This window comes from Pseudorasbora parva, chromosome 13 (genome assembly GCF_024679245.1).
Source record: "Pseudorasbora parva isolate DD20220531a chromosome 13, ASM2467924v1, whole genome shotgun sequence".
NCBI lineage: Eukaryota > Metazoa > Chordata > Actinopteri > Cypriniformes > Gobionidae > Pseudorasbora > Pseudorasbora parva.
In genome coordinates, this window is record NC_090184.1 from 30,434,555 (window position 1) to 30,454,228 (window position 19,674).

Genomic DNA, 19,674 nt, shown 5'->3' on the forward strand with positions numbered 1-19,674 from the left:
CACAGTTTTATAATTTTTCCTAATGCTCATATTGTTGCTACATATGACTTTCTTTTTTGAGGCTTTGGCCCATAGACTGTAAAAAGCTATGGACAAAGCACATGATGTACAGAGCCGTTACTGCACGGGGGCCCTTTTGTTTGGCCATGGTTTGTTTTAAGGACTGTTCGTGCTCAAGCTCCTGGACTTGTATTACAAATTCTTTAGAGAATCTTCTTTGGAGACTATTCTGAGTAGTTTGGAAACCGTAGTCACTTTAAATTTAGGACTTGTTCTTCCAATTCAGATTTCTCAGCATTCCTGCCAACAACTGAAAACACAGTGAAGGAAAGCATTACTTTTCAGCTTGCACAAGCACAATTATTATTATTATTATTAGCTTTTTCACAGTCAAAGACAAAGATATTATTACATAAATCATTAATATTATGTCACTGAACTTTCTCACGTACATGAGCTGATTAATTGTGTATAGTATGTACTCTTACCTTTTTTGCTGGCTGTTTCTTTTAAATAATATCCTGTTTCCTTTAAAAAAACAACAACAATAAAACATACATCTTGTTATTTAAAACAAATTAAAGATATTTGCTTTATTTTTTCTTCTTAATGTTACTTACCTGTACTCCTGTATACAGGTAAGAAGAAAAGAAAAAGAAAAGAAGAAAGAAGGAAAATAATTAGTAATTAGATCTTTTTTCTAATTGTAGCTATAGTATATAGGCTAGTGTATATGAATGATTGTCAAAAGTATTCCAGCTTCTGTACTGTAGGCCTATATTATTTAATTTGGTTGAAGTTGCATGGAAAAGTCAATTATAGTCAACTATACTCATACTACAAAAATATTTTTAACAAATTAAATAATGCTTACCTGACCTTTTAAGTTGTTTCTTCTTCTGAATACATATTATAATAACACTAACTGTAATTATTATTATTAAAACAACTATAACACTAACAATAATGGCTGTTAAAGCAGAAGGGGGATTTCCACATTCACTGTCAGATGATTGTGTTCCTGGATTTGTTTCAACAAGTCCCAATGCTTCACATCTGTGAATGATATCCAGGGTAAGATGTTGAAAAATGATGATCAACAGGACACACACCAACAGCATAAGTGAACACTTACTTTGTGTGTGGTAAACAGGATGAAAAAGAGCCGTTTGAATACGTGTCAGAATTACAATCAGCACATACTGTATCTGTGGAGCCAGTACCTGTAAAGACAATGGACATATAGTTGACACTACATAAAAGGTCAATTGTGTGTTTAAAAAATGCTCTAATAAAGAGCATTTCATGCACTTGTATTATTTACCTGCTTGTTTGATATATTGTCCAGGGCTGCATTCAGAGTGTTGAACAGCTAATTTACAGCTGTCTTTATTTCGTTCAGTGCAGAAAAATCTTTCCACAGGCTCACAAACAGTATCTGACAACTGAGTACAGGCTTTCTTCACTTGTATCCCTCGCTCTAAGATAAAAAACAAAAAAAACAATCAGCAAACCAGAAACCATATTGCATAAGATACTGTTAGAACCGATGTCCCTTGCTAGCTTGCAACTCTTTAGACGCTAAATCACTTTGGAATTACCTTTGCCTCAATAAAACTGAACGAAACTTTATAAAACTGAACTAAACTTTTTCAGAAACTATCGAAAATATGCCATTTAAAAAAATGAAAAACACATTGAAAATGAAAAAAAAAATGAACTCAGTTGCACAAATGTAACAGGATAATCATTATGCTTCATTCTTTGTAATGTTTTTTAAAGATTCGTTTTCGCAAATCGTGGATTGTGAATGCATTGCCAAAGATTTCGCTTACGTTTCTTTAACAAATATAAAGAAGGAAACACTCACTTGCATCACACACAGTACAAAAAAAGCATTTTGTTAAGCCGCTGGGTTCATCAGTGTAAGTGAGTTCAGGGCATGGAGCACAAGTTGTGCTGGTGTCATCTGTGCAGTGCCAAACAACACGATTTCCTAAAAAGCACCACATAAAATTTGTTATTGTATTTCAAGAGCAATGTCAGGCAAAAGACCTTGTCATGGCATGCTGATTCTAATTCTCTTACTACACAAATTTTGTCTGGCTATCACCAGACCAAGCTGAATTTAAGATTGAACATTGGTCTGGGAACATTGGTCGTGATAAACGGGCATTATTCGAATAACTCTGTACGCAATTGGAAAGTCCTTCTATGGCGGGCGGGAAGGTCCAAAAATAAGACTAATGATTTGTCTTTGGATATCGCTATACTATAGCCAGTAGCTACTGACTTACCCACTGATAGGCCGGCGGTCGATCTGTATAATCACTTTCCTCACAAAGCAACTCACTTTCTTCATGCGGTGGGCGAATCACTTTCCTCACAGAGCGACTCACGCGGCGAGTGACTCACTTTCCTCACGTGGCGGGCGAATCACTTTCCTCAAAGAGCGACTCACACGGCGGGCGAATCACTTTCCTCACAGAGCGGCTCATGCGGCGGGGGACTCACTTTCCTCACTTTCCTCACTTTCCTCACTTTCCTCACTAACGACTCATTTTCCTCACAAAGCTAGTCACCTCACGCGGCGGGCAAATCACTTTCCTCACAAAGCAAGTCACTTTCCTCACGCGGCGAGCGACACATTTTCCCCACAGAGCGACTCTCTTTCACCAATATAACAATATCTATAGTACCCTTTTCAAATACTGTGATGGTTAGAAAATAAAAATAAAAATAAAGAAAGATTAAAAACACAACATGTTACTTCTGTGTCCAAATAAACAAAATGAATGCCATAAAATCACGATCTCATGGGCAGGATCTGGCTTGGAAAAAAAACATGACATGTTAAGAAACATTTGCAAAAAATATCACCATACAACAACAGCCAGAAAGGTGACAAAGCAGTTTGGATCAGAATTACGGTGGCCTAATCACAAATGAGTCAGTTTGAACAATGTAAAATGTTTATTCCGTGCTTAATTTCTATATAGGTTGCAGTTGCACGTGAGGTTATTTTAGCCTCTAACCCAACAAATGACTCTGCGCTTTACTCTGTGAAGCTGCTTTGAAACAATCATCATTGTAAAAGCGCAATATAAATAAAGTTGATTGATTGATTGATTGTTGCAAGTGAGGGACAAAGCTTCCTTCCACTTAAGAATAGTTGTGTAGATTTTAAGCACTTTTTATTATAATATATCTCTTTACATAAATATTATTTTATATTATATATATATTATATATATTATTTTATAATATTGTTATTTTTCTGTCTCAACACGGAGATAACATTTTGACTTTGCATATTGTTTTGTAAACGGTCGTTCGTGTAGCCTAGTTCATATGACCCCTTTACAATATTTCAACAACATAGTTTATTTTGTAGCATATCTGTATTTTAAGTTAAATGCAGAGAAGGGGGTCACACGCCGGACACGAAGCTCAGCTCAGCGCAGCGCCATGTCTTTAAAATTCAAACACTTAAGTTAACACAATGAGTTAAGTTATTCTCAATAAGTTAACACACACCGGCGGCGGCATTCGGCGCCTCTCCGCGGCGCCTCAGGAATTTGTTCAAAATCCTGCAGCGCCACAGAGCCCCATTTTAAGGTCTTATATAATATGTATATTATATTTCCCTCAAATCGTCAATTTACATACTGATTTCACCCTGTGCTACAAGATACACCCATTGTGCAGCTCTTCTGTCAGAAGTCGATTCAAAATGTATATAACGTGCGCTTCGGGTGTGAGATACCTGAGACGCGGAGTTGAGCTTCGCGTCCGGTGTGCTTTTATGTCTTAAGGGGGTTAAGACATAAAAGAGACGAGAGGCTAATATTGGGTGTCTTAATCAGCTCCCTAGTTCAGTAGCCGGTATTCAATAATGCGATTTATCACAATAATGAATATGCACGATATTGTTATCGTGGGCACTTTAAACTATCGTAAATAATAATTTATTAACAATTTATAATTTTTTTATAATGCACTCAAGAATACTTTGCCCATCAACAGTATAAATGCTCAACACCGCTGTATTCTGCGCCAAAGGGAAGCGCTCAGGTGTAAATGAGAAGCACATGAACGAGTGAAGGAGACGCGCTGCTGAAGTGCCGCTCAATGACAGCAGAGGGCGCTGATGAACTGCAGAATGCAGCGATTACCCAGGAAACCCGCACAAAAAAAAACAAACGAGTGTAGTTTTTAAAACAGCCATTCGTTTTCTGTAATCTCAATGTTGTTCATCACAGCACCAAATACTTAATACTTAAAGACTTAATAGGCTATTAATTTTCAAACTTAAACATTTTTATGTTTTAATCTGGACTACAACCCTAATAATTAGAACTGTTCTAATTATTTGTTATTGTTCAGTAAAACTTTGAGACATACGACTTAATTAGTTAACATGTTAATTCATTATTACCAAACTGACAATGAAAAATACTTATAAAGAATTAATCATTCTAAGTAATGTTAATTTCTTAGTTACTGTTTAATAACATTACAATCAAAATCAAAATAACCTTTTTAACTAAGATAAAACTAACAATGATCTGTATTTCTTAACTAACATTAACAAAAACATTATAGTTTCTGTACCAAATGTAGCTATTGCTCAATCTTAATTAATGCATTAAATAATGAGACCTTATTGTAATTTGTAAGCCTACCTGTTGTTCTTTATAGCCTAATTCTTTTGCAATTTAATCTGTTTGAAAATTGTACTTTTACAGCTCTGAAAAACATCGTGATAAAACTTCAGCAATTAATCGCAACATGAAAAATTGATATCGGCACATGCCTAAGTCAATGGACTGACTGCACGATCAGTGTCCTGACTACTGACTCTCCTATTGAAAAAACTATCGATATTTGTAGCCTGCCTAACATGGTATTTTCACAGACGTCGCATCTCTGATAGACTACAGTAGACTATTTAAAATGGCACATGCATCCGTCATTAATTTACAGAGCAATACCTGCAAAGTTTTTAGGTTAACTATAGAAGAGACCAGGATTAGTGTCGCACTGGGAAGACTCGCAGTAGGGCGCGTGGCATCAGGATGGTTGCGCTCCATCGTGATGTTGTCAGCCGTCACGACACAACCCTACTGAACATTACGATGAACTTTAATGCACATTAAATGAAAGACATTAAGGAGATTATCCACACCTTTTCCCCAGTTCTTAATTTGAGACCGGCCTTTATTTGTTTGTGCTGACCACCCCCTGGCCACTATCAGAGGCCCAGCGTTTAATTGACTTTGGAAAGTGATTCGCTCTGTGAGGAAAGTGATTCGCTCTGTGAGCAAAGTGACTAGCTCTGTGAGGAAAGTGATTTGCTCTGTGAGGAAAGTGATTTGCTCTGTGAGGAAAGTGATTTGCCCGCCGCGTGAGAAAAGTGAGTCACTTTGTGAGAAAAGTGATTCGCCCACTGCTTGAAGAAAGTGAGTCACTTTGTGAGGAAAGTGATTCGCCTGCCTGGAGAGTCAGTCGTATGTGAGGAAAGTGCCTATACAGATCGACCGCAGGCCTTTTAGTGAAAAGGGTATAACTGCAGCTCGGAGAACTCCAAATGGGGACGGGAACTCCAAAACAGGGTAGGAGCTCCCAAATGGGGCGTGGCTTCCCACTGACAGGAAAGCGCGCTAAAGTTAGAAAATAACACTGAAGGTAAATTTATGTCGATCATACGATACAAGATCGTTTGAAATAACGCCATATCTTAGCATAATTTTGTTAGTTTTATTGATGAATTTAAGTATAATGTTGTTGTTTTCTGGTGTTAAATTGCCATTGATATTAAGGGAATGATAGAATGATATTGTTTCTCAGACAGCATTCATGGAGTTTCTATCATGTTTTTTCCCTCAACTTTTAACGCTTAAGAAACGTACAGTATGCAGTTTGTGTTGTTAATAGTAAGTGATAAATTAGTGTGATAATTCAATGTGTGTAATATGTTGATTTAATTTTTTAGGTACATGGATTAATAATTTCACCTAAACAGACACTTTCCTTACAGTATAAGCATTGATCTTTCCACTGTCCTGTATGTTATTTCCAGTCTGAGGGAAAAGCACATATTGACTTTCCATAGGCGTAATGGATTTCATACTGTACAAACCGTATTTTCTATTCCCCTACACTGCCCCTGCCCCTAAACCATCACAGGAAATGAAAAACTGCAAAAATATATGTGTATATTAGATTTTTACTTTAAAAGTATATTGAAGTGTGCATGGTATAACGTGATATCATTATACTTTTTTTCATTGTATTTTTTAAGCAAAATATGTTAAATATATTAGTGTTCTTTTTCCAATTAAATTGGAAATTCTATTAAATTCATGGATATATATATAGTACATATACTGTAAAATGTATTATATTATAACATTTTATATTTACATATTACTTTATATATTTTTAAAAAAAAATCTGTATAAGAGCAATTGAATTTTTCACTTAAAAACTGAGTTTTATTATGACGTTTTATTATGTTTAATTTGCACCCTTTTATTTTGAAATGTAAGTCCATGACAATTAGCTGAATTCACAGCCAATGGTTAAAGTTGTTGCTCATTGAGCCCCATATTGGAGTCCCCGCCCCGTTTTGGAGTCCCCTCCCCCATTTGGAGTTCTCCGGTCTGCAGACATACCTACTTGCTTTCAGTGGGTAAGTCAGTAGCTATATAGTATAGCGATTTCACAAGACAAATCATTAGTCTTTTTGTTGGACCTTCTCGTGCCCCATATTTTTGGACATTCCAGCCCGCCATATCCTTCAACCAATCAGACCACAAGAGGCTCAACTCATCAACGGGCAATGACCTATCATTTCCCCATCTTTCATCATGTTAAACTCGCCAATAGCGTGCATGGTGGATAAGCCAGTCTACAATTGGTTCCCACAAAAGTGTAAGAAGCAGTAGAAATTAATATACAGGTTTCCAGACTGATTTGCAGGGCGAAATCAAACCGCCAGCAGATCAGGCTGTATAAAAAATATTTATAAAGAATATAGATTGAACAAATAAAAAAAGTTTGATTTTTTGTAAAATATGTAAACTATATGGTATATATTTTATTAGCAGTCTTACCAGGAGCACACATCGGACAGCACTGCCCATCTGTCTCGTATTCAGCATGAGCACATCGACAAAAGCAAAGTTCATAGTTAAGCGGAACAATAAAAGTAAAGAGAACAGTAAATCTTAAAGTGAGCATTTCATATAAATCTCAGTGGAGTATAATCAGTTAATGTGAGCAGTGAGGAAATATTTCCCTCGGCCTTCACAGAGCTGTGCCATTAGGACAGTCCTTCAAAAATCAGATCTTGTGCAGGTTGTATTTCCACCATCTTGCAGACATATCCATTCTTTGAAAAACAAACTGGAAAAAGAAAGAAGAAGAAAAATGGAAAAGAATCAGCTCATTGTGAACTTTCTTGCCTATTCTTTCAGTGGCATTTGGAAACGCAAGCACAGAATGTGGAAACGAGCGAAGGAGAAAATAGCACAGATATACAAAAAATGAAAATAAGAGCAGAAAACATGATTTTGTGTGCGATTCAGATAATTTTGAATTCATGATTCAGTTTTGAGCAATTTTAAACTTGTTTAAATGTTTGACTCACGCTTATTATTTGTATTTCTATGACCGCATTGTTTGTGATTCTAACTTTGCATTGATGGTAACTTTGCATTGATTTTTCAGTTTTATGCATTATATTTTCAGATTTGTTTTTTAAATCTTGATTCATGCTTATTATTTTTTTATGCTTTACTGCAATTTAATTGGCGGGAATTTGATCCCATAGTTGGGGTGTTGGGGCTTGAATGTTAAAGGGGTACTTCAGCGCTGGAAAGATGAATCTGTTTTTAAACTGGGTCATTAATGTAGTAAATTAAATGTAGTAGAAATGTGAAATTATTTTTGAATTTGGTGCCTTCTAGACTGAGAAAAGACGGAAAATGTATTTTTGTCTCATGGGGATGAAAGACTACAATTCCCAGAATGCTTCGCTGCCCTGTGAGGCCATTCCCAAAGCCACCACTACTGGATTACAGTGACTAAGTTTAAAAACAGTCACTACAATTAATTACTGAACGTGTCTGTTCAATATAATGATCGAGTCGCCGCGCGAGTCTCACAGCACTGATACTGCAGGAGTCAGATTACATTTAACGTCATAAATGAGCTGATGAGCTCTCGTGATGAGAGCTGAGGCAGTAGCAGTATTAACATTCAGTGACATGGCATCTGACGCACAGGAGCCAATGGCACATGTCGCGACACACGCAGTGGCACTTCCGGTTCTCATTGGCATATGTCAGTGGATAGTGACGAGTCACTGACACTGTCACGAAACGCTGACATTGGCAGTGACACTGAGTCGCGGAACATGTCGCTGTATGTGACACTCACTGGCAGATGAGCTGAACAACTATACTCACGTAATTGTGGCACAAAAGTCAAAATAAATATCCTATTTTCGTGACTTTTTTCCCCTCTTAAATAAATGTTAATCTAACTTGTTAAATTTAGTAATATGTGTTAGTTTGTGACAAGCAGTATCTGAGTGGCATGTGCCACTGAATGATTTATGCAATGCCAATATTGGTGCCAATGTTGTTGATCACGCAAACTGCACATCCTAGAAAACACGTACAAACCATCATAAGTCACTACAAATATCGCATTAACAGTCGCATCCATTACTGTAGTAAAGCTTTAATTTTGCATCATGCTGCACGCTCTCCTCTAGGTGTCAGTATAGCCAGCGCAAAGATACACCATAACTTAAGACGAAAACTTAAGAAGTTGAGGAACATCAACGGGTGGTGTATTTGACATTTTGTTTGCAAGTTTGACGGTAGCAAAAAACAGTATCTGATAGTATCAGAGTCTGATATGTTAAGACAAATTTGTAAATACTTTATCAAATGTATTTTTTGCATACTTAGGCCTATACTCAGTCATGGCTTTAATATTTCACAACTATATTGGCATTGCATAAATCATTCAGTGGCACATGCCACTCAGATACTGCTTGTCACAAACTAACACATACTAAATTTAACAAGTTAGATTAACATTTATTTAAGAGGGGAAAAAAGTCACGAAAATAGGATATTTATTTTGGCTTTTCTGCCACAATTACGTGAGTATAGTTGTTCAGCTCATCTGCCAGTGAGTGTCACATACAGCGACATGTTCCGCGACTCAGTGTTACTGCCAGTGTTAGCGTTTCGTGACAGTGTCAGTGACACATGTCACTATCCACTGACATATGCCAATGAGAACCGGAAGTGCCACTGCGTGTGTCGCGACATGTGCCATTGGCTCCTGTGCGTCAGATGCCATGTCACTTAATGTTAACACCGTCTCTCGGAAATCACGACCACGTTCACGGCATACAATTCACAACGCATGTTCAGTCTGGCGCGTTTTCAGTTCATGCCTTTGGAAGCTTAACTTTCATAGAAATTAATTTGAGAAGTTAAAACACTTACATTGCTTAGCATCCATTTAAATTAATGCCTGCAGCTGCGAGCTGTGCCGTGAGTGTGATCTCCCATCCCCCATGCGCGGGTTGAAAAAATGTGGAAATAGTCCCTCTGCTGGCTTTAGTCTTTAAGGCTGCAACATACTCTGCAAGAACAGAGAAAAAAGTTCTCGCTCCCAGGGCTGCGAGAACAAAATGATGTCATTTTGTTCTCTCAGCCCTGGTTTGGGAGTTCTCGCAGCTTGTTCTCGACACATCGCCTGATCAGAACTTTTTTCTTGTGGGTGTCCGAGAACTATTGTGTGATCGGTCAGATATTTAAAGTGGGCGTGGTTAATGCGGAGAAACGCAGCTGACCAGCACCTGCTTTTCTCATGAAGTATGAATGTACTGGCCATAACGAACTTTGTTCTTGCCACCTCGAGAAAACAAATAAATTTCTTTGTTCTTGCAGAGTATGTTCCAAGCTTTAGCCTCTGGCCAAACATTCCAAAGATGACGCAAATATCGTCAGTTTGTGTCACGGGAGAAATTTTTCCAGAAATAAAATGCATAAATCTCTCATCTCAGGGGGATATGAGGGGGGGAAGCACAATCATTTGTTTATTAAACTCCAGGGTTTCTACTGATACAAAGCCATATGCTAATCGCTGAAGTAACCCTTTAAGTGCCCTTTTCAGTCGGACCACAGTGCCCCCTGGGATTTGACCTTTTGTCTTGAAAATAGGCTACATCTCTAAAAACCAACCCAGCCTCATTGGAAATACATGACTCTGCCTACATTTTAGCAACACCCGAAATATGTACCTCCAGGTACGTTTACCTGCACTTTTTGGTTGAAACATCCACCGGAGGCGTTAAGTGGTAATATTTTTCTCCATTCCAGATGCACAACACGACATCATGACTTCGTGTAAACATACACGCGCCAACCTGATCTCACAGAATGAATATTTATAGCCTAATTTTATATTTTGGAGCAACTAACTCCACTCCTACCCTAAACCTACAAACTCTCAAAAATATAAAACACGTAATAGGCAAATAAATGCACAGTCACAGGTATTTATTGCAAAAACTGACCAAAAAATGGTATAAAAGTATTAACTCATGTTGCAGTCCAAGTCTTCTGAAGTCATACGATATCTTCATGTGAAGAACAGAGATGATCTTAATATTTTAGTCGTTGAAATGATGATCTCGCTTCCTTTGCGAACAGAACACACACTCGTTCATTCATATTTCTAATTCAAATGATACACACAAGTTGAATGACGCGATCGGTCAGGAGACACACGAGACCAATGGCATTTTACAATCAAAGCTGACGTAATGACGCAATTGGTCACGAGACACACCACAGCCAATGCTGTCAAAGCTGACGTCCAGCGGCAATATTTGAAATTTATCTTTGGCGGATGGACTTTTTACTGATCGCTTTTGGGGATTTTTTTCACACAAATCAATTGTTTGGCCTCGGAACACTTGGGATATTTGTACTTTCTGAATAAATTATGCATGCAGTCGTATCTGCCTGTTATATCCTGTTTTTTATAATACACAAATGGGTAGGTTTAGGGAAGAGTTTGAGTTACGCGTTCAAAATGTGTCTGAATATGTGTTTGTCCACAAGGTAAATGGATTTATAAACATACTAAATTGTATTTTTGAAAATGTAAAACTGCAGAATGTTCCTTATGGTGGGTAGGTTTAGGGGCTGTGTGTGTGTGTGTGTGCGCGCATGTGTGTGTGATGGGTAATTAGGTTTAGGGTTAGGGGCAGACTTGTAGGGGGAGGATAAAATTAAACGGCGCTGCGAAAATGTAGGCAGAGTCACGTATTTCCTTAGCCTAGAAATCTAGATGCACCCAAGCGGCAGCAAATTTAATTTGCCCGCAAGTGTCAAACATCTTGATGTGGGTCTGGCTTGTCAGGCTAGTATTTCCCAAGGGGGTAATCTAGCGCTCGGAAAGCGTTCCACCCCTAGGGGCTGCCATTGATAACCAAGCCATCACCTGCTGTTAGCATCCCATTGACTCCCATTCATTTTTGAGTCACTTTGACAGTGAATAACTTTACATCTGAGGCGTTTAAAGACTCCATTTGTCCATTGTATATTTCTAAAGAAACACGACAATGTATAAAAGGCTCCATTACCTTGTATCTTACACTATCGCCCCGCAGAAGCTGTTTTTGTAAAAATAGGCTAACGATTGCGTCATAACCAACGCGACTCTGTCGCACAGTTGAGAAATTACCGTATAGACCTGAGGAGACGCTCGCAGGCAATCTTTTACTGTCTATGAGACAGTCGGGGGGACGTGGAGACATAAAGTCTGATAAAGTCAAGGGGGAAGAATGGGGAGAAGCCCATAGTGAGCCAAAAGCAACGGGAGAAAATATTTAAACAACGTGATTCAGCTTTCACTTTCCACATCTACTAGAAGACCTACAGCTGTCAGACAGGAGGGTCACGTCACATCTACGTCGTCAAGCTCAGTCTGAGCCTGCGCAGTTCGCTCAGCCATCAGGAAGTGAGTGCCCCTAGGTTGACTTCATTATTTAGCCGTTGACGTCAATGGGGTCGCTGTGTCCATTTCTTTTACTGTCTATGGTATTTCCTATGAGCCAACCAACATGTTTCATACTCTCATTTATTTACTTGTCTAATTTGGACCTGCCCTAAATCACCAAAAAACATTTCCACCCGTTTAATTTCCACTAAAGATCACATATATTATTTAATAACATTTTGTGATTGAAATGGTTGCAAAACTTTTTTTTAAACATTTGGGGAATAAAATAGATAAATCTTTGCTTTGCAATAGGGACAGTAGGACAGTTTTTTTCCCCCTTTTCTTTTCTTTTTTTTTTTTTTTTTACAAAACTGCACATAGAACAAAACAAAACAAAACAAAAACATTTAAATACATTAACCACCGAAAGCAAGAGGGAGGAACAAAGAAGGCAAAAATACTTTCACTTTACAAAATGTCATGTGATGGAAATGTAGGCTATAAATAACACGTATGTTCAAAACGACTCATAACGAAATATAAAGGAAGACATTTATAAAATCGGTCAGTTTGCAACTGCCTTTAAAATACGGACAACAAAAGCCTATATTTTTGTTGCCGTATTTTTTTTAGTACAGTTTAAAGTTACAGGTCAGGTGCAGGTTTTCATTTTTAATAGGCTAAACACTAAAAACTACTTACCAACTGACACACTATAGAGCAGGCTAATCTCACGTCTGTTTCTTTCACAAATTACTGCAGTAATCAAAGACATTCGCTTTCTGAATACAGCCTTCTTTCAGTTTTTCTTTCCTAGTCACGACCCACATCCCAAAAAGTTAAAAGACACTAACGTAACATTTCACTTGAAGGTTTTCTTTGCACCAACGTAATTTGTGCGAGATTTAAATTAAGAAAACAAAACGAGAATTATTTCTGTAGTAGTGTTGTTCATCAGTAAATCCAAACAGCCAGCCGCACTATTTATTTATTTATTTATTTTAATTTGAATGCGCGTCTAATCGTGCTCTTATGGTATGGCGTTAACTTTTGCATTTAACCCTAAAAAGGGCAAGATCATAAAAAGAAATTTAAAAAAATCATATATAGCTATTTTTCATCTTATAAGGACACAAATAATACAACTAAATGTTTTTTTTAAAATAAACATGAATTTTATTTTAATGTTTGCATATGCTATAGCCTACATTAATTATTAAACAAGTTATTTGTATATTTTATTTTACATTTTTATAACTTTTTGATTTTAATGTTTGATTATATATATATATATATATATATATATATATATATATATATATATATATATATATATATATATATATATACATCATTTATACAAGCACTTACACTGTGTCAAATTTTCAAACACTCATACAAAGATTTCCTTTATAGGTTTGCTCATTCTTTCAGTCATTTTATTGTATTGTTTTGGAGAAAAGTACAGTCAAACTCACCCCAAAAATCATTCAAAAACTTAGTGTCCAATTTACAACAACAAAAAAAAATCATAAAAATATTTTCTTTATAAGTTTGCTCATTATGTCATTTGATATTTGTTCAAAGTGATCCAGACTATTACTGTATTTATTTACAATTCATTTTACTGTATAATTTTGGAGACAGGTACAGTCAAACTTGCTTCAAAAATCATTCAAGCACTTACACGGTGTCCAATTTTCAAAACCTCATTAAAATCTTTCTTATAGGTTTGCTCATTCTGACATTGGATATTTGTTTAGAGTGACCCTGACTATAACCGTATTATGTTTAAAGTATAGTTTTGGAGAAAAGTAAGTTAAACTAGACCTAAAAATCTAAGTGCATTTAAGCAAGTGTCAATTTTTTTTTTTTTTTAAATCATAAAATCTTTTTTTTATAGGTTTGCTCATTCTGTCATTTGATTTTTGTTCAGAATGACCCTGACTATTACTGTTATATGAAAGGGCTTAGCTTGGAGTTTTAAGATGAGCTAACATGGTGAAAAAAAGTTTCATTTCACTAATGCTTTAACAACAACAACAACATTTAATCCATGAAGCCGTTTCAAAAAGAATGTAAGTTACATATGTTTGTATAGATCTGGCCACATCAGTAAATGCAAATAATCATGACTGTGGGGTAAGACTAGTGTGGGTGCTGGTGGATAATGAACAGACAGGCGTCCGGTCAGAGACGAAGAACACTTTAATGGCTTGATGAATTGTAGTAACGTACACAGATGGATGGCAGAATGATTTACAGTTTGGACTGTATTATGAGGGGTTCTAAAACAACAGAAATAACAATACCCAATTAGTAATGCAAATAATAACAAGAATTAGATCACTTTGTCACTTACAAATACAATATGTACATATAGTTATACATAGCGATCGTATAGGCTAATGTTAGCATATGATGCAATAAGTACACAATGCTATGGCGCACATCCGCGATTACAACTAAATAACCGCAATACAATCAAACATATTTTAACTATGGCTCTTTAAAGATAATAAATAACATAAACTAAGTCACTCACTTGTTTATGAACGCACTTTCAAACAACAACAACAGCGCCAGCGAATTCTCTATTGTGCTCTCTGAACGCTTCTTCTTCTAATTTCTTTCGGCAGGCCATACGCTACAAGGCGCACTGCTGCCCTCCACAGTTATATCCAGCTGTCGTCAGATTCTTGCATATATGCCAGACCAGCGAAGAAAAGAGAGCACGGTTTTTTTTAACTTGCTTTAAACATGAAAAAATCATGACTTTATATGAGAAAACAGTTATGCCTAGATCAGCTAGCTCCTTAAAGAGCTGCCTTCTCTCTCTGCTGTATTTAACGTTACTGCATGACAACATGGTTTACTGTTTCAGGATTTCCACACTCACAAAGCCCACTACAATGTTTTCAACCCAGGCTCATTGGAAATACCTTACTCTGCCTACATTTTTGCAACACCCTAATTATGTAACTTACCTCCAGGTACGTTTACCTGCACTTTTTGGGTGAAGCGTCCACCAGAGGCGCTAAGTGGTAATATTTTTTCTCCATTCCCAGACTGATCCATAGACAGTAAAAGAAATGGACCGAGCGATCCCATTGACGTCAACGGCGAAAGAATGAAGTCAACCTAGGGGCACTCACTTCCTGATGGCTGAGCGAACTGCGCAGGCTCAGACTGAGCTTGACGACGTAGATGTGACGTGACCCTCCTGTCTGACAGCTGTAGGTCTTCTAGTAGTTGTGGAAAGTGAAATCGGAATCACGTTGTTTAAACATTTTCTCCCGTTGCTTTTGGCGCACTATGGTCTTCTCCCCATTCTTCCCCCTTGACTTTATGTCTCCACGTCCCCCCGACTGTCTCATAGAAGGTAAAAGATTGCCTGCGAGCGTCTCCTCAGGTCTATACGGTAATTTCTCAACTGTGCGACAGGGTCGCGTTGGTTATGACGCAATCGTTAGCCTATTTTTCCAAAAACAGCTTCTGCGGGGCGATAGTGTAAGATACAAGGTAATGGAGCCTTTTATACATTGTCGTGTTTCTTTAGAAATAAACAATGGACAAATGGAGTCTTTAAACGTCTCAGATGTAAAGTTATTCACTGTCAAAGTGACTCAAAAATGAATGGGAGTCAATGGGATGCTAACAGCAGGTGATGGCTTGGTTAGCAATGGCAGCCCCTAGGGGTGGAACGCTTTCCGAGCGCTAGATTACCCCCTTGGACTGATCTCATGAAATGGCATATATATGCAGAGATGGGCATAAATACATGGAAATGTATTTAAAATACAAATACAAAATACTGTGAGGAAAAATGTATTTAACATTTACATTTAATCATTTAGCAGACGCTTTTATCCAAAGCGACTTACAAAAAAGGGGAGAGTAATAGAAGCAACGAAACAGACAAGGCCAACAACCTGTAAGAGCTGTAAGAAATCTCAATTAATTAGCACAGTACACGTTTTTTTTTTTTTTTTTAAATAGACATCTACAACAAAAACTCACGTACGCAAAATGCCGAACACTGGATTTTGATAGCTATTATTGTATTTAAATACAAATACAGTATTTTTTATTTTGAAAATACACCAAATACATGTGAAATTGACAATTCAGTGAAGGTATCCATATTAGGCTGTAATCTATCTGGGCCTATTCTGAATGCCAAAAAGCATTTAGATGTGTGCAACTGCTTAGAAACTTTCGTTTTCAATTTGAATTTGAATTTCCTTTAGCGGCAGTTATAATAACACAAATTACGTCAATAACTCATTCGCCATCACTTCTTTTTCCACTCCAACATTCCAATTATTCCTGCCCACTAAAAGCTGCACAGATATATGTGCTTACCCCGATAGGCCTATCTATAGCCCCGTTTCCACCAAAATTACCCGGAACAATTTGTACCAGGAACTTTTTTACAGGAACTTTTCTCCCCCCAGACCTGCAGCTGTCTGCGTTTCGACCGCGATAAAGTTCCGAGAAGATTAGGCAAATTAGTCCGGTGATGTAGGACTGCGCGCGACTGCTCCTCCAAATCAGTGAAGGACAGTAATCATTTTTAAGTGTACCGATTGAAAGGTTTAGTGAACTGTTTACATGAGACGATATCTAAACCGATCTGGTGTTTACATGTGATGACTTTCAATCGCAATCATTTTGTCACATGCAGTTTGTCTGCCGCACCAAAAATGTCAACGCTGTTTTCTCCAGCAGCTATGTGTTAACTGAAGCCATAGCAACTCTTAACGGCCACCAGGACTAATACAGTATTATTATAGCTATTTGTTGTAAAGTGTAATAATCATCTCAGAAAAAAAAATCTTCTGTCAGGCGCAGTTAAAGTAAAAACTGCCCGGGGCAATATACGCTGTGTCATTACTCCAACATTATCTTCATAACTTACGAAATAAAACGTTTACCCCTCAGAAAAATGTACTTTCCTCTCTTGTCAACATGAGCGCGGCGCGCGCCCTCACGTCATGTAAGGACACACACTTAAAAGTAATCGGTCAGGTCGTTTACATGGTGAAAAAAAATTAATAACGAGTATGGAAGAGATTCAAGCTGTGCTGCTTTTGCTGGTTATATAGGTTTACGAGGTAATTAACAACGACAGAAAAGAGCACTAATATACAGATTCAGCAGCATGCAGCATATTCAGAAAGCTTGTAAAGCTAGATTTAAAATGACAATGTATATTATTATCAGCTATTACGGACATTGAACGTGAGATGGCTGAGACGAACGCGCGCCATCAGACAGAGAGCAAGACTGATATTTACTGAACGCAGAACGAACCTCGCAAAAGACTTTTAAAAATGCCGGTTGAACTAAAATGCTGCGTGAGCTCAACCAATCAGCATGTTCAGCGCCCAAGTCCCGCCCTCGAAAGTTCCAGAACTTTGAAAAAGTACTACCTCGCGAGCAGGGCCGTTTGGATATATTTACCCGGAACTTCATTTAGACCCTGGTTCCTGCGGTCTAAACACACTAAGTACCACCCAAAGTTCCTAGTTCCTGGGTAAAGTTCCTGTGGTGGAAACGGGGCTTATGTAAATGATTTAGAAAAAGTTCCATCGATTCACATTTTATATTCTTGCTACGAATCTACGATATGTATTGTCATATGATATCACTCATCCCTAACATGCAGTAACGTTAATACTTCAAACACATTTGACAAGCTACTTTAATCAACAAGTAGAATTGACCATGACATCCTCACCTTATTCCAACAATTTTGTAAAGTTGCCGATCCAAGGCTGGGTTGTACTAGCCTAGAAATCTAGACGCAACCTTGCGGCAGCAAATCTAATCTGCCACGAGTGCCGTCTAGCAACTCTCAATACACTTCTGATCTGTAAAAACCAAACTCTGGTCGGGCCAATCACATCGTGTATAGAGTCGGTGGGCGGGGCTTAACATAATGACGGCAGAGTTGCGTTTGCGTGCTTCTAGTAAACATAGACGCTGGCGAACGGCGGTCTGTCGAATCAGCTTTGGCTGTGACTCTGGAAGACTTGAGTTAAGCTTTTCTCTGAGAAAAGAACAAAGAACGGCACTGAAGTCATTTTTAAGAAGGGAAGATGTGTTCAGAGTTTTGCTGACTGGATACGGCGAATGTTTAATCTATCAATGAGCTCCGCTTCACGTTGCTCTGGATGGTTGTAGCGCTATCCTATCGTGTGCAGAGGGAGTTTGAAAGATAACCATTTATCCGCCCCTCGGATTGAGCCGTCAATGGTGAGTTTCCAGACCAAACATCTTGATGTGGGTCTGGCTTGTCAGGCTAGGGTTGTACAGCTGCGGCTCACCTGAATGAATGTTGGGGGGAGGGGTGTGTCTGGTCTGAACTAGTAGATGCATGAAAACAGCTCCTGATAAAGAGGTTGCCTGGCTCAACGTATTTTGAGTATTTTGAAAATACAAAAATACTCATCTTAAATGTATTTAAATACAAATTACATTCGATTTTTTCTAAAGGCTATAAATACAAAATAGTATTTTAAATACATGTATTTGAAATACTGCCCATCCCTGTATATATGACACGCCAATTCGTATGCCATTTTGGCGTGCTATCAAGACGCATAATCGCTTTTTAGCGTGTTTATCAACGCCGTTTTCTATCCCCCTACACTGCCCCTACCCCTAAACCTACCCAACACACACACGCACGCATGTGTGTATTATAAAAACAGGATATAACAGGCAGATACGACTGCATACATAATTTATTCAGAAAGTACAAATATTCTAAGTGTTCCGAGGCCAAACGATTGATTTGTGTGAAGAAAATCCCCAAAAGCGATCAGTAACGTCGAATCCATCCGCCAAAGATTAGGCTTGTTTGAGATGCGCCTTGCCTCGCCTGAAAAAAAGGCGAGACTATAGGCGGCTGCAGTGAGGGGAGGAGTGAAAAAAGTTCAGGCAAGCCGGACAGTTCTCTCCTCTCGTAGTGGATCAGACACCTGCGAGATCAGTTGCGGATATCGCGGGATTCACACTCGTGCGCTCTGTTGCTGATAAACAGGATGTAATTTAAGTTCTGTTGCTTTTATATGAAAATAAATATTATGAACAAGACACCCAAAGTTTTTGTTATTTATTTCCTTTCGAAAGGCCTGTTTATCAAGCATTTTTATTTTAATTACACACGTTTTTATATATTTTATAAATATGACAACAATCACATAACCAACAGAGAGATCGCACTCTCCGAGAGTTTGAGAATATTCACACATAATTTATACACATAAAAACATGATATCAGAGTTTTAAAATCAAATATTTAAAAAAAGAACCATACATCACAGTTGTTTAAACCAATAAGCATTAAGCTGTGTCGTCAGCAAGTCGTTTCCCATCATGCTTTTGCTCCACGCAGTCGGTGGAGAGCAAGGGGGTAATCTAGCGCTCGGAAAGCGTTCCACCCATAGGGGCTGCCATTGCTAACCAAGCCATCACCTGCTGTTAGCATCCCATTGACTCCCATTCATTTTTGAGTCACTTTGACAGTGAATAACTTTACATCGGAGAAGTTTAAAGACTCCATTTGTCCATTGTTTATTTCTAAAGAAACACGACAATGTATAAAAGGCTCCATTACCTTGT

At 37.8% G+C, this 19,674-nt stretch overlaps 1 protein-coding gene and 1 long non-coding RNA gene across 2 annotated transcripts in view; both read right to left on the reverse strand.

Annotated features, from left to right (window-relative positions):
• Nucleotides 1–532: 532 nt before the first annotated feature.
• LOC137038900 (tumor necrosis factor receptor superfamily member 14-like) overlaps nucleotides 533–19,674 on the reverse strand; it is a 35,827-nt gene continuing 16,685 nt past the window's right edge. The window contains exons 6-11 of the mRNA XM_067413910.1: nucleotides 7,119–7,163; nucleotides 1,871–1,996; nucleotides 1,325–1,480; nucleotides 1,136–1,223; nucleotides 875–1,056; nucleotides 533–628 (exon numbers count right to left, since the gene is read on the reverse strand). Coding sequence (XP_067270011.1) covers nucleotides 594–628; nucleotides 875–1,056; nucleotides 1,136–1,223; nucleotides 1,325–1,480; nucleotides 1,871–1,996; nucleotides 7,119–7,163 — 632 coding nt within the window. The 3' untranslated portion in view covers nucleotides 533–593. The remainder of the gene's footprint in view (nucleotides 629–874; nucleotides 1,057–1,135; nucleotides 1,224–1,324; nucleotides 1,481–1,870; nucleotides 1,997–7,118; nucleotides 7,164–19,674) is intronic.
• Nucleotides 14,233–15,208, reverse strand: LOC137038902 (uncharacterized). The gene is made up of 2 exons (XR_010897571.1): nucleotides 14,588–15,208; nucleotides 14,233–14,330 (listed from the first exon to the last, which is right to left on the reverse strand). It is a non-coding gene; the product is annotated as an uncharacterized lncRNA (long non-coding RNA).